This window comes from Sinocyclocheilus anshuiensis, unplaced genomic scaffold (assembly GCF_001515605.1).
Source record: "Sinocyclocheilus anshuiensis isolate Anshui unplaced genomic scaffold, SAMN03320099.WGS_v1.1 scaffold697, whole genome shotgun sequence".
NCBI lineage: Eukaryota > Metazoa > Chordata > Actinopteri > Cypriniformes > Cyprinidae > Sinocyclocheilus > Sinocyclocheilus anshuiensis.
Window position 1 is genome coordinate 1,400,982 of NW_015538036.1, and position 16,424 is coordinate 1,417,405.

Genomic DNA, 16,424 nt, shown 5'->3' on the forward strand with positions numbered 1-16,424 from the left:
TTTGTTTTGTTGTCCCTCCGCGTTCGTCACTGCTCACGCAACGCCGACGTGCTACGACATCCGCCGGAACGACTTCCGCGTATGACAGTTGGCGGAAGTGATATAAAAGTGTGTATTACGTTTGATATATGGATATTTTTCTTACAAAAACGCATGGATTCACCACAGAAGGCCTTTATTCACCCCCCATAGCCGTGTGAAGCACGTTTTATTATGAATGCGCACGCTTTATTTGACGACTTGTTTTTTGGGTGAACTATCCCTTTAATATCTATTCATTGCAACTTTTTATCATATACTTTTTGTCAGAATTATGATTATTTTATTAACATATTATTACCATTAGCATGTTTTTTCTTCTATTTATTGGAAATGGACTGCTATACTATACTATATTAATAATAGTAACTTTCTTTAGTAGTACATTTCTTTAAATTCACATTTAGTTATTGAATTATTACATTTGATTTGAAATAAAATGAGAAAAAAATATTTGTTGTTGAAAACAGTCCAACCTTAAGACAGCATCTGTGAAAATGCAAGAACTCTTTCTTGAGAAACCGTACTTATGTCCGCCAAGTTCAAGGAAAACATGCAGGATAATCTTACAAAAACTAAACTAACACCCACGGAAAGCTCTCAACACATGATAGAGACAGAGAGAGAGAGAACTGTCAGAGGAAGTAAAAGGAGGACAGGCACTCAACCTGATGTCACCCTGCCAGACAGGTGGACTGTGTGGTCTGTGCTCAGACATACGGAGAGTACATCTGTCTGCCTCATTGAATAATACAGAAAAAGAGAGAAAAAGAGTGCGGGGGTCGACTAAGTACAAGTTCAGTGGAGCGTGTTCAGATGTGCTCTTATCACAAAAGCACTCCCATGATGCATTGCCTCAGTCAGAGTGTAGGCGGTCAGTGCAGCTGAGCACTGGAGAGAGCAAAGCAGCTCTGAGAAGAGGGTCACACGACCCATTCAGAGCCCACAAGGACACACTCTAAGATGGCATAAGTTAAGCTACAACAAAACTTTACAATCAGAGTGTAAAATGAAATGGATATCACGCACACTCACATATGCTGTGCATATCGTTACAATTCAATGAATCAGAAACACAACTTCAAATTGCAAGCAAACAAGTCTATGCAGATATAATTAGAGATGATAACCACAAGTTCATGAGGTCTACATAGTCTCACATTTCAGACATTTGAGAGTTGGCATAAAGTCTGATCCACTCTGCAGCTAATTCTGGCTAAAAAAAAAACACCATCTTAAACAGGAAGAGACTGTCTGATCAACACGTACAATGTCCAACCTGTTTGTTTTATTCACGTTTAGGGTAGGGATGCACCGAAATTAAAATTCTAGCTGATATTGATAAGCTGATACTAAAATCAGTTGTATTTGGTCTAAATGACAAAAAAAAAGAAAGAAAACTCAACAGATTAGTTAATGCCAAATCAATGTTATGTAATGAATTATGGATAACTGTTCATTATGAGATGAAAGAAACTCAAAATGTTCCTGTTATCACTAGATAACTAGACAACAAAACAAATATAATAATAGGCAGAAATAGGTATAAACAAATAATTAATATTATAATAATATAAAATATGCAGATAAATACCTAATATTGACCAAAACTGTATTAAAAACACACTATTGTTTTCATATGTAATTTATTCCTGTGACGACAAAGCTGGATTTTCAGTTTCCATTAATCCAGTCTTGAGTATCATGATCCTTCAGAAATCAATCTATTATGATGAGAAACATTTCACTCATAACATTTATTATTATTAAGCGCTGCTTTTTTTTGTAGAAATGTTTGGTGAATAGCAAGTCCAAAAGAACAGTAATTGTTTTAAATGGAAGAATTATTTTAAATGGAAAAATATCTCTTTGTAACTTTGAAAATCCAGCGACTAGACCAAGCACCTCGCAAAAACAACTTTGTTTCCTGGTGGACTGATAAACTAAGGACTTCAACTAGTTTTTTCCAGTTCTGCATACAATGTACATGAGTGAGTGAGCAGTCTGTGGCCATGCTGTCTGAGACAGAGACTAAAGTCCACAAGACTTTGTCACTCCAACTATGCGCACTTATGTAACCTTCGTCTACTCAGTTGAGTGTTTATGTGTGTGTGTTCAGAACTCTCTGTACAACAGCGGTCAGTGCTGCTGACAGCAGGGAATGAATAGGATCACTGCATGCACACCAATCCTGATCACTACACAGCGACCTTTCCTGAACCAGCTCAGAGCCCAGGTGACCCTGCCTGGACTCTGACGCCCTCCCTGGGTGGACAGGAAAACTCTGGCTTATGTCATTTAACAAAAAACCATTGAAGCAAATGGCTTCATTTGAAACATCCCCCCCCCATCTAAAATTGCGCACTTATGTAACCTTCGTCTACTCAGTTGAGTGTTTATGTGTGTGTGTTCAGAACTCTCTGTACAACAGCGGTCAGTGCTGCTGACAGCAGGGAATGAATAGGATCACTGCATGCACACCAATCCTGATCACTACACAGCGACCTTTCCTGAACCAGCTCAGAGCCCAGGTGACCCTGCCTGGACTCTGACGCTCAAAAACACACACACACACACACACACACAAAAGCTTAAACGTGCACATGAAAGCTAGAGATTACCACAGTCTGCTGAGGTCATGCTATGCAAACACAAGACCCAGAAGCTCATCTTTCAGATTTATGCATTATCAGTTCACTGCAGTTGTCAGTTAACTATGCTTTGGTTGGAATCTCCAGCCAATTCTGTAACATACTGTAGATAAAATAGAAAAACAGATTAGAATGACCTCCAGTAGAGTATTTAAGAGTGAAGCGATTTATGCTGTACTTATTATTGTCATTCGTGATCTGTTTTTTTGCCAAATGCGAGGTGAGATTAAACCCTTGCGTGTTTGTGTACGTGCTTGTGAATGACTAGAGGAAAGGATCATAAAGATTACAGTGTCAGCTCCTGAGGAAAGAAGACTGAGATATGGTGGGAAAGGTGAGCGAGGAAAAGATAGAGCGAATCAGAAAGGATCAAAGTTTATTCTGTGTGTACATTAGGTTAAAAAATAAAGCTAGGGCAAGCAATAGAGAGAGAGAGATACAGGCGGATCGGGTGTCTTGCCAGCTGATTATGAAAGTTCCAGGTGGGTGTCTGAGTTTACATGATACTTATGACCTAGTCAATACACACACAAACACTCCCAGGCTTCTCAGAACACACCCTGGTTCCGCGTATCGCCACTAGAGCAGTCTAAAACAAGACGACTGGTCATTGACCCTGCAGTTACACAAAGGGTTTGTACACACACACACACACACACACACACAGGGTTTGCATGTAACATCATATGTTAGAGCTGAATGACCCAAATAGAGGTAATTTTAACAGCCGTGTCCAAAGAGGTCAAAACAAGGGCGTATCTCAGTGTCCGATCATACAACAAGCCAGGAAATATTGTCTCGTTAAATTTGGGAACACTTAGATGCCAGCCCAAGTAAAAGTATAATCTCTGAAACAATCAGTCACACACATACTCAGGGGACAGCTAGCCGGTCCATTATGCTTTAGTTTTTCCATGCTTCCAAGAACTAACAAACTCTAAATGTGGAGAGGTTTCAGCCAGGCGATGGTGTTTGGGACCTCGGAGGCTCTGCAGCGTTTAAGCACGATAAGACCAACGGCAAGAAGGAAGATTAGAGTGCACTTTTCTAAAGGAACGGATTCATGCAGGGAAGAGCTGCAGGCAGGGTGGGTCACAGCACTTGGAAAACAGCCTGGAAAACATATTACCATGACTATGCAAATTCTTTTGGGAGAACTTGAATTTGTGACACATACATCATATTTTTGCTTGCCGTTCCCTGGGTGGACAGGAAAACTCTGGCTTATGTCATTTAACAAAAAACCATTGAAGCAAATGGCTTCATTTGAAACATCCCCCCCCCATCTAAAATTCCTTCATATGCTTTTTCAGCAAGAAGCTTGCAATAATTTCCAGAGGATCTGGACCAGCTAAAGACTACGAGTATAAACTGTCTGGAGTTTATTATCATCCTGCCTGTCCTACTTTTAAAATCTTTTACAATAACCAAAAACCCATTTCTAAATGGACATTTTAACTGGGATGGACTTTTACTATAGCAGATAGAAAAAAAATGTGTGAAACAACATACATTTTTTTAGAAGCAAGTTATTAAGTGTTCAAACTAATCTTTTGTCAGGTTTTTAAAACTACAGTAAGAAAAATAAAATTGCTTTCCAAAAATAATATATTCTAAGCTTGGTCACTGCTACATTTCTTTGCATCTTTGCTATGCAAGCTTCCAGAGTATAGTATTCCCCCAGAGGAAACTGTGGTAGTAACAATCTCATTCTGTCGTATTTTTAATAACTGTTGATCACAACAAATTATGTTATATTGTAATATAGTATAGGCCTATATATATATATATATATATATATATATATATATATACATAATTTACAAGTAGTGAGTTCCAAAAGCGTAAAATACCTTTAGCGTAAAGGTGGATCATATCAACATTGCTTTGTCCTGTCAGAGCCAATAGAGATTGTGCCTAGAGTCCGTTCCATTAAATTAATTTTTTATTAATTAATTTCATAAACCACACTAAACTTTGTTAGATTAAAGAACATTGTTTTCAAGTAAAACATCTAAACATTTAAGAAAATTACTTTTTCAGTCCAGCAGCAAGCTAAAATCCAAATCCATGTGGTATCTGAAATGCTGAAGGATTACTTCCTAACTACATTTTTTCCAAATGTGGATTTAGGTCTTTGGGAATGAAAAAGGATTGAGTTTACTCAGCACAAAAAAATGAAATGACTGAAAATGCTTCAACATTCTGAAAGAAGGTGTTAGCAGTAGAAGTATGCTGTGAAGAGACAACATTTTTTAATAATGTCTAAAATGATCTCTCCCACACACACACACAGCTGGTTTGCATAAATGCAATGACAGCACATTGCCTGGCAGAACTTCAGGTGATATTACAACATCTGAGTCACATAAAAACATCCAATGATGGCTAATGCCAGTTACCGAAAATACAGACATATAAACGTGTGGTGGTGGTGGCAAATTACAGACCCATCTCAAATCTTCCTTTTATGTCTAAAATTTTAGAAAAAGTTGTGTCTGCTAAATTGTGCTCGTAGGTCATAGCAGGGCTCCGAACAAGCCATCGCCAGGCCCTGTATGTCAAGACATCTACAGAAAGAACTACAGATTTCAGCAGAACTAGAACATCTGCCATATGTTCTACACATCGTGTGTTTACTAAATATTTGGATGCAAAATGTACTCACAGCTCCATTTAACTCACTTTTGCCTGCAGATTTTTCCCTAAAATCACCACAGAAAAGTCTGCCGTTTTCTTCTGAGCCCATTAACATTGTGGCTTTCAGCAAGGCACTTAACTTTAGGTTGTCCTTGGAATAAGAAACCTGTAGGTTGCTTTGGATAAAAGCATCTGCCTTACTAACCTCATGGCACTGAGGATGTAAGGAACACATGACCATGATACTTTTACTGGGAATGCCCGCAAAACTCATCTATCCAGGTCCCTTGTTGCAAAACACTGCAAAATACAGCACTGATAAGCCCATGTTTTTTTTTTTTTTTTAAGTCAAGATCACTATTATCCTTATGTGTATGTCTACTGAACCATGGACGGGACAACTGGCATTCAGCACTTCACAAATTCAAAGTTTAGGGTTGTTAAGAATTATGTTTTTGAAAGAAGACTCATGTTCACCAAAGCTGTGTTTATTTACAGTAAAAATAGTAATATTGTGAAATGTTATGACAACTGTTTTCTATTTTAATATATTTAGCCATCAGTCCAGTCTTCAGTGTCACATGATCCTTCAGAAATCATTCTAATATGCTGATTTAATGCTCAAGATACATTTATTACTATAATCAATGTTGAAAACAGTTGTGCTCCTTAATATTTTTGTGGAAACTATGATACATTTTTTTCCAGCATTCTTTGAAGAATAAAATTCAAAACAACACCATTTATATGAAATAGAAATCAAATTTAAAAAAACATTAAGAATCTTACTGACCCCAAACTTTATATTACACATAAACTACATATTTCTGATATGTGTTTCTTTAAGACTACTGCTGCCAATCTGTAGCTCAGCCAGACTCTGGCACAGTTAAGCAATGATGGAATATGTGGGTAGCAAGAAAACTTTTTCAGGCGGCCTGTATTTTGGAAATCTGTAATATAGCTGACAGTTATTAGAGTGAATGAGAAAAACAGCTGATGATTCAGGAAAACACTGAAAATTCAACCGTGACTAAGATAACACCACACAGATGTGAAGGAGCTCATAACATCATCAAACTGATATTGTGGAATCACATTGACTATTTTAGGCAATCCTGCCGTATGGACTCTTTTTTCAGGCCGTGTCAGCATAGAGTTCTCAGGGGGGTGGAGGACTACCCACTTTAGTCTCCCAGCCTGGTCATTTATGTCCTCCGGTGACAGAGCGAGCACCCATACATCAGCTTGAGCTGTCTGTGCCTCTGTTGTGACAAGAGTGGGGGTGTTTCATTTGTAGGCCTGCCACTGTTTGCTCACAGGGCAGCCAGGGGAGAAGAGGAGGGGCCAGACCCAGCATGGTACACACTTAATGGGTGTCCTCACTGCGGCTAAAGCGTTGGGGGGAAGGCCGCACTGGACCTGAACGTTTATTTTCGAAGGACTAATGAAAATAGAGTAGGGCTTATTGTCAGTGTTGGTAGCTGATGTATTGTCTTTATTATCTTAATGGAAATATTCTTAAGAACAGTCTTGGTAGGGCTGTGCATCTTACTCATCAAGTGAGTTTTTTTTATCATGTTCATTTATTAGAAGCAACTGCATTGTGGGAGAAAACCTGTGAATCTGTCACATAATGGCTTTGCATCATAATACGTAATGGACCAATCAAAGACGTGCTACTGCATAAGGATGGAAAGATGTTTAACCCTCTACCGCATGGTGTGGCCATATGGCAACATACTCGTTGTGTTCATTTCCTTGCCACTGTCTCTTTAAGAGAACAATCTTGGTTGTTTTTTTCTTCTTTTTGTTGGAAAGAGAAGACCTTAGTTTAGCCAGTGATGTGCTTTGGTTAAGTCACATGACATGTAGTTTTTTTTCTGTGGTGAGATTTCTGACAGACTGCCGTCTCTTGTCAGTAGTTAAGCAAACTAAAACGTCAGTAACAAACAAGGACCAGTCCGTGTCACTTCTACAAAAAAATCGGAAACATCACTGTTATGAGTCATGTTCATAGTCTCATGTTCATAGTCTTCCTCTCATAAGATTGTGTAAGATTGTGTAATGCTGAATTTTCATGAACTGCAATGTTTTTGGTTTTATGTCAATGTTTTATGATACATGATGATATACAGTATATATTTGTTTTAACCGTATACATTTGCAATTTAAATAATATTCATGAAAAATGTAATGCAATTCAAAAATTATAAATCATTATTCAGCAAAAAAGAATGGAATAAATAAAAGCACAAGTTGTTGGAAAGTATGTATAAGGTGTCAATTATACTGTAAGTATTGTGTTAAAGCTTATAATAGCACCAATTGAATCAACACAAACAACATTTCTGAGGAAAAATATTAATTATAAGTAAGCTTACACTTATTCTAAGTTAGATCCACTATAGTATGCTGTTGCCGTATGGCAACATATCATAAAGTACCTTAAAATAATATTTTTTTTTCCAATTTTTTTTTTACAGCACTTCAAGTTAAGCCATTCTTAGAAAAGAAAAAGATTCAAATATTTTTTTCTATAGGTCTATCATAATGCGTGCGGTATTAATAATGAATTTTTGTGGTAATAAAAATAGATGTAAGTGAACAATAGCCTTTAAAATTACTTAAAATACATATATAATAGCAATGAGGCAATAATAATTAGTTCAAATAAAGTATCAAAAGCAAGAAATCATATGGTTTTATTAAACAAAATATAAAAATACATAATGTATTATAAACAATAGAGCTAATGTACATTACGCATTACAACAAAGGCCTGCAGAGGGCGCCAACGGCCTGACCATTGTTTTTACACATTACTGTGCGATCTCTATCGATCTAAATTTACCAAGCACCATTTCATTCAAATGTCCACTTAATCTTTAATATTTGGCTATTTCTTTAGGACAGAAATGCTATAGCCACTGTAATTGAATGAATATGTGGACATCAAAACGTGTAAACTGAGAGTGAGGGTTTGAGCTTTTATTTTGAAACCGCGATGTATTCTCCTGTGTTTGCGTAGATTTATAAATGGTTTACCTCACAAATCTGATGAAATGGCGCATGTTGCGTTCCCAGATGAACGTTATAATAAACCCAAACTCACAACAACATGCAGAGATGGAGTTTGAGACGCTCCACACATGTAAATAATAACAGTTCCTGTGGAACTACTGTGAACGGAGCCGCTGTGTGACGCACGTCCTTAACCTACACGCATGCAAATAATTAAAGCGCATATACTGTATTAGAACTGCATTGCATATAATTATTTAAATCATAGCGTTTGTGAATTCACAATTATGCTTAATTATTTTAAATGGGTTTAGTATATCATGCAGCCTTGGAAAACAGACTAATAATGTGTTTTATACATTCTCGTCTGTGAAATGCGCCACTTCCGGCATTTTGCCGGTTAGTCGACGGAGCAAAATGAAGTCGAGGGTTTTTAAAAATCGAATAGTCGCATAAAATCGACGAATCGCGACAGCCCTATTCCATTGTCATTCAATGTAAAACTTATAGTTATGTAAAAATTCAAACAACATGCTTATTCTGACCTGTACATATTAAAATATATAAAAGAAGAAGTGAGAAAATTTAATTTTATTGGGTTAAAAAATTCTTACTGACAAATGGGCAAAACCTAGGATAGTGGCATAATTATCTGGATTTCCATTTTAAAAGTTTTTCAGATGATTTCTGAGGAAGACGTTGAAATTTTATATTTTTTAAAAAAACTCACCCTCATGTTGTTTCAAACTTATGAATTTCTTTCATATTAATTTCTTCTGTGGCACAAAAAAAATTTCACTTAGGCAGAATTTTAGGTACAGTTTTAGTCGACATTCATTCCCCCCCATTCAATGATAGTGAACAGGTTTGGAGTAAATGATGACAGGCTTTTACATTTTAAGGTGAAAACTGTGTGTGCTGCCCTTACTTGTAATCTATGATGGTGACATGGTCAGATGGGATTCCTAGAACTGCACAGCTCTCAAGCAGTTCCCTTTTGCGCTGTAGTCCTTGACTGTTGTAATTGCCTGAGCATTGCAAAAACATTTTAAGTGTCTCTTTTATTTTATTCAAGCATCCCAAACACTTCAGAAGTTCAAATTTCTTTTATTTAATCAGTTCAGCACATACAGTATTTGTACAAATTGCATTATTAAACAACATATATTTGCAAGATCAAGGTAAACATTTTCTCTTTTTTATATAAATAACCAAGAATTTTCATTACAACTGAAAAACGATTCAGGTTATGGTTACGGTTATGAGTTTATTTTCGGACTAGTAAACCTACCTGTCGACAAACATAACAAATAAACAGCTGCTTGTGATTCAACAAGTTTTAAGACTGTAGGTGCAAAGAACATGCATTCATCATCTGGATGTGCAGTGACTAACAGAGCTCGAGTCTCGCTGGCTGTAACGCGCGGCTTGGCTTCTCCTGAGTTCCGTAAGAGCGCGCTGGACCTCTCGTGAGTTGGACAAAAACTCGCGTTTCCAGCGGTGTATAAAGGAGTGGATATTTTATTCCGTAAGTGTGGCCATAATTGACTGTATCTGTAATACACAAACTTAATAGAAATAGTGTAAGCCACAAAGACAAATATGATGGTAACGATAACGAACATCTCGACCGCGCCATGAAAGAGTCCGTGTGGAACATCTTTTCCTGACCAATGGTTCCTATAGACCTGCAGAGCGAATTGTTTACAGGAAAAAAAAACTGTTATTGTAGAAAACTTTAATATTATTTATATTTCCAATCTACATACCGCATATAATTTTGATGTGCCAAAAAAGGCACAACTGCATGACAGAATTGATGAAATGATCTTTAACGAATATCTTAGTTGGAATAATTTCAAAGGCGGAAGCATATGTAAAACAATTATTAATACGGGAATCGGGTCTTTTCTAAAAGACGATTTTGAATAAAACATCTCTTTCCTGTAATTCTGGCATAACAGTAATATAAGGAGACTGAGGTTTGGGTGGGGTGAAGGGCGCCTGTGGGGAGAGTTTGAAAGTCACACCGTTTCATCCTGTTTGCTTGAGAAAAACTCTTTCGCTTCGTCTCCTCAGGTGCACCAGAGCTGCGCAAAATGCAAGCCACCGGGCATTCAATAAGAAGAACCCGGTACACTTGTGACGCATATTAATTTCTGGCGCAGAATCATATAGAAAGCGACTTGAATTTATATCCACGACTCAGTGAGGACAAATAACTAGCCTGTGTTTGTGTGTGAGTGCTCGCGCAGTTTCACTGCCGACGAATTCCATTACCGCACAGACTCGCCTTTCAGCGCTTATTGGGGTGTCTCTAAGGACATGAGGTGAGTGTATTATTTAATGTGAATATTTTGGCCGCTTTGTGGTGAATTACGCGCAGGCTAGTGAGAACTGAGCGCTTATGTTCAAGATGGCGACGCGGGTTTGAATGCAAAGGTGAAACATTCAGCTAACGGCGAACAGCTAACCTTAGAATCAGATGCTCTCTTTTGCAGTTGATTTGGTTGATCTCTGTGTAGCCGAGGCATTTATGTTATGTATGTGGTTTCCGGTTAAATAGTTTTCCTCGTATGATCTAACAGTAGCTTCCTGGCTAACGCCATTAATGTGAGTTTATACCATAGCCTGGAGTTTACAGAAAATCATCACTAATAAAGTCTGCTCTTTCAAATAACACATGAGCTGCTACTTCTCATACATGTGGTATCCTGTTCTTGCATGTAAAACACTAAACGGTCTGTAAATTCATGCTTGAAACGAGAATAACAGAGTGCTGAATGTGAAACCTGCTCCATGTATGTGTCAGTTTTGCTGCCTGGAAATTACATAAAGTTTGGACTTGTGCACCTATATATGTTTAACAACTAATGACCGTTCTTTGCAACATTATCAACCTTAAAGATCACACATGCTGATGACACATGGCATGCTTGGAAGAAAGTATCTGTTAGACAAAATTTTTAATACACATATATCTAAATATTCATATATTGCCCTTCTTCCCCTTTCAGTTTAGCACCCCTATACACACTTAATGCATAAGCACTCAATTTGTTTGCTCTCAAAGTGGGTTCATAATAGAACACATATATTAAAGGGAAAATACCTTCCAGCATTTTAGTTCCAACCACCAACCCCTCATGACTAGTTAGTAGGGGTGGGCAATATGGCAAAAATATCATATCACGTTTTTTTTTCAGAAATATCACGATTCTTTGTCATGTTGGTTTTACTATTTTGCAAGTTGTCTGAGCAGTACAGCCAAACTAATTTCCCGTTTTTTAAAACAAAGCCTTTCAAGGTAACAAATGTATAAATTACAAAAAGAATGGTAGATATTTAGGCCAAAATGGGCGAAGATGAAAATCTTTGTCATTATTGTAACTTTGTTATTAAAAAAAATAAGAACAAAGATACACATTACAAATAAACATAATACGAATAAAACAAACAGTGCTTTATTTTTCAGGTACAGTAGGTGTATTTAGCAGTATTGAATTAACAAATATAAAAAGTGAAAAACTATATACTTGTACACTATATACTAGGGGTTGCATCGACTAGTCGACTTCAATGCCCTGCCATGACGCTTTAAGCTTGACGTCGACTAGTCGCTGGTCCTATAGAGGGCGCAACAGGATAAGAAATCTTTGAAGGACTTCCACATTTACGCTCCGTTTCCAAACAGTTCAAATGACAAATAAATGCATACTCTGAAAGCGCTCCACAAGACATGTGTAATTATATTACTGGATGCTCGAAATTGAACGGGAGAATGCACATTTTAAACGGCTTATTGTACAGGTAAGTTAATCACCGTTCTAATCTAATGTGCTGCTGCACTGTAACACACACACATAGGCTACAGACAGTAGCGCGTACATCACGCGCACAGAATCATTCAGCGCGGAAATGTATTGTCAACCCATTTCTCATTGCAGTTGGTTTTTATAAGCGTTGGCTAATGTGCTGGCTGAGGGACAGTGGAGTGGAACACAGGATGTGTAACTGTTGTGCTGCCGTGTCTGTGGCCAAGCGTGGCACAGTAATGCTAGTGAGCAAGCAAGCACTGGAAAATACTCCGAGGCAAGCTGCCATGTTGACTCTGAGTTTTGGAGGGGTTTCATTCCTATTGTGACTTTTAAATATCCTCTCACTCATCCGTCATGATAAAATTGTTGTTTTAAATAATCTGATTATCAGTTAACTGATTATCATGTTCAAATGACAAGGCTACACTTGGTGTTTTGTTTTGTTGCAGAGCAGTGCCTGTGAAGGCTATTGTGGTTTAAGTGTTGTTTGTAGAGATGTTCAAGGACTCCAAATCTGTACGAGACACATAGATACCAAGAAATGTGTTAAAGTCGGCAGGAAATGCAAATTCACCCTATATATTTTCTAGATGCATATTAATGATCTTATTGTGAATGATTCATACATGCATATGTTTCTTTTTGTTTCTTATTTTTTTTAAATGCAACCTCTTAATTTTTCATTAAAAAATGTCATAGCTGGATTTTCCGGTCCAGACCTTCATATCTGCCTCCAATACACAGTTTTTTTTCCTTCAAGAAAAGACCATTGACACATTTTAATTGGAGAGGAGAATCATGATGTCACTGTTCTCCTGATTTCAAATCCGGGTGTTTCAGAAGGGTAAAAAAAGAATAATTCATATTTTAACTTGAGTTAATTTTGAGTTTTGAAGCTTGCAGTATGTTTTTATTGAGTAACCTCTTATATGTGTAAATATCAAGAACATTTTGGTTCTCCATCTTATGACCCATTTAAAGGGGATAGTTCATTCAAAAGTGCTGTCATCATTTAGCTCACCTTCATGTTGTTCTAAACTTGTATGCCTTTCTTTCTTCTGTGGAATGTAAGAGAAGATATTTTGAAGAATATTGGACAGCATTAGCTTTTAATTGTATGGAGGAAAAAACACTGAGACACTGAGATGTTCTGCTGAAGAAAGTAAGTTTTGTGATTGAAGTTTAACTTTTCGGTGAACTATCCCTTTAAGATAAGCCAGTAGAGAGACTCCCTCTGGGAGAGTTTGCCATTTAATTCTGATCTATGTTGATCCTCCTCTTCCCTAATGTAATCTTGACCATCCAAACTGATCTCAGATCATTTTTAAAGTTAAGTTTATACAGTAAGCTTCTCCAGCGCAAATGAATGTGGATCTTTCAGAATTTTTTTTTTTTTTAAAAGAGTTTTGTCTTTGCTTGACACATCATGTCCATGTAGTGGTGTTGATGGGGCCAAATGATATCAGTGTGACAGATGTTTCTGACAAATCCTGGATTTTGCAGGATGTGGGAGTGTCATGCTTTCTGTCTGCTCTCTTGTGCTGAATATTTAGCTTTTGCCCAGTGTTTCATCTAGAGATCGACCGATATATCGATTTACCGATATTTTTCCCGATATTTAAGCATTTTACCGTAATCGGATATCGGTTTGTAATATTGGATTCACCGATAAATGCCGCCATCTTGTGGGTGTTTTGAGAATTGCACGCAGGATCGCCGTTGCAGCGCATCTGAGGGGAGACGAGACAACAACGACGGCATGGTGCAGGTACTTGATTTGCTGTAGTTAGTAAACTTTATTTAACATAACAGCCATTTATGCACAAATTAGATGCATTACATAAATGCCTGATATGTAGTTTATGCAGCTTGGCTCTAAGAAATAGAGACCAACTCACGGAGTCATGTAAAATAATCTGTCAAGTCCTGTCCCAATAAAGACGTAACTTTGCATGAGTTAAATAATACAGCCATAAATGAGCGCATGTTGGAAATAAAAGCGCTGAATTGAATTCTCTCTCTGTTGCCTGCTCATCGTTAGTATCGTGAAGTCGGAGTCCCGTAGATAATCCGTCAAGATCCTCTCCCAATAAAGACGTAACTTTGCATGAGTTAAATAATACAGCCATAAATGAGCGCATGTTGGAAATAAAAGCGCTGAATTGAATTCTCTCTCTGTTGTATATTTGCTCATCATTAGACTCGTGAAGCCGCTTTCATATTGCTGTTTACTCACCGGGTTGATGCTCAGGAAATGCCCCAGCACGGCCACCGGATGTAACTTTTAACAAGATTCACTTGTTTAAAATACCCTAAATTGTATTAACATTTACTATATAACCAATATTTCGCTAATAAACATCTAAATAAATACAACTCTATGGAAATTAATTATTTATTATCTCCGTACATTAGACATTTATTTTTCTTATTGTCAATATTAGTGTTGTTGCTGTTGATGCTTTTTATAAATAAGATTTTTTTTTATTGTTGTAGTATGACGATTAATTTTAACATGAATGACTGCTAATTTTCAACACTTTAAAAAAAAAAAAAGATGACTGAAAAGAGGAAAAACCAAAGTGAAGTATGTTCTTACTTCACTCAGTCATTTATTTACTTTATAACAGTAAATCAATATCGGTTCTGCATATCGGTTATCGGGCACATAAACATGCAAATAATTGGTATCAGTATCGGTTATAAAAAAATCAATATCGGTCGATCACTAGTTTTATCGTCAGGTTTAATTAATAAATGACGTTTTAGTTTTTGGTGAACTCTGCCTCAGTGCTAGTTTAGTGCTATTCACTTTGTGCATAGCTTTTGATTTAGCCTGAGACATATTTTGTGGGGAAGTGATGACATAAAGTTATATTAATGGCATGAATGGAAGCAATAAGATGGAGGTGCATGTTGATGAAAGAATGACAAAAAGGTATAAAAGTGAAGCGTGGACATATCACACAATATTTCTGCTGTATCTCCTCCTGATTAGGCCGTGTTCTTGCTCAGGCTCTGACAGATAAGCATTTGGAAGTGTGTATGGAAAATCCCATCCACGCACACTCTGAACGGAGGACCAGTCGGCCCGCTCCAGTCATGGAGATTCCTGCTGACTGATTTGGATATGCAAACAGACTCACATGTTGGTAGATGGGACAGAGGTCTGGATTGTGTATAGATGCATTACCCGTGATCTCTAAAAGGCAAATAACTGCTCTTGACCTTTTGACCTGATATGAAAAGGTCTTCGTGAAATGCACTAAATATTTATTTTGAGGATATACAAAAAATGCATTCTAGCTAATAGTTAAACGAAATGGTAATACATGCACATGTATGGTTCAGCGTTTGCTCTGATGTTAATGCATGACTTGCATTACTTGCAATGCGTGACTTGAATAGAGGAACAGAAGTTGGATTAGCCCAGCTGTTATTGGGTTTACAGGTTTTCCATGATAATGGAAAACTTGTGGATTGTGCTTCCAAAGGCTTCTGTGGTTTACTGTAGCATCTTCTGTTGTTGCATTTTGCTGGTGTGTGTCGTGTATCAGGAGAGGTGGCTGCTGTCCAGTCGCAGATAGCACTGGCACTGAGCAATAAGGTAAACGGGTGTGCTATCTCAAGACATTACATCGAGAAACAGCACTGAGTCAGCAAATGCTGTGCACATATCCATGTCACCCTTAGATTGCATTTAGGGTTTAACAGAAAATGCATGAAAATGAGCCATCCGTTTGTTTCTGTGTCATTCAGTCAGTCTACTGCATACTCTCGTAATATGCTAATGCTAATAATTACTTGGCAAAGGTCTTGAAGCAGTGTTTACTTGAGAAATAATTGAGAACTAGATGACATTGTTTTAATGTTTACATTAATATTTAAAGGTTCACTCAAAAATGAAAATGCTACTCGCTCTCATGTTGTTCCAAACCTGTATGACTTTCGTTCTTCTGTGGACCATAAAAGAAGATATTTTGAGAAATGTCCATACAGTGCAAGTCAAAAACTGTTCTCCCAAAAATCATCTTATGTGTTCCACAGAAGAAAATCAGTCATAGAGGTTGTGAAATAGAGGTGCTGTGAAATTTTACTGCTATTGTTAAGTACTGAAATTTGGTATGGTTCCTTGAGTTGTGAAGTATGTGAAATTTTTTTTAGCCTAAAAATCATTAAAAAACAACTTAGGGATGCACCGAATGTTCGGCAACCGAAATTAAATTATCAAAAAGACCGAATAAATTGTACC

General features: G+C 37.2%; 2 protein-coding genes across 2 annotated transcripts in view; one reads left to right on the forward strand and one right to left on the reverse strand.

Moving 5' to 3' along the window:
* Positions 1-9,997, reverse strand: part of LOC107680910 (N-acetylglucosaminyl-phosphatidylinositol de-N-acetylase-like) — a 27,300-nt gene extending 17,303 nt beyond the window's left edge. The window contains exons 1-2 of the mRNA XM_016476993.1: positions 9,646-9,997; positions 9,283-9,382 (exon numbers count right to left, since the gene is read on the reverse strand). Of these exons, the coding sequence (XP_016332479.1) occupies positions 9,283-9,382; positions 9,646-9,979 (434 nt within the window). The 5' untranslated portion in view covers positions 9,980-9,997. The remainder of the gene's footprint in view (positions 1-9,282; positions 9,383-9,645) is intronic.
* A 378-nt stretch (positions 9,998-10,375) lies between these two features.
* The window catches only part of ncor1 (nuclear receptor corepressor 1), a 104,256-nt gene continuing 98,207 nt past the window's right edge, over positions 10,376-16,424 (forward strand). Inside the window, exon 1 of the mRNA XM_016477050.1 lies at positions 10,376-10,684. The gene's annotated coding sequence lies outside the window, so the exon portion shown is untranslated. The remainder of the gene's footprint in view (positions 10,685-16,424) is intronic.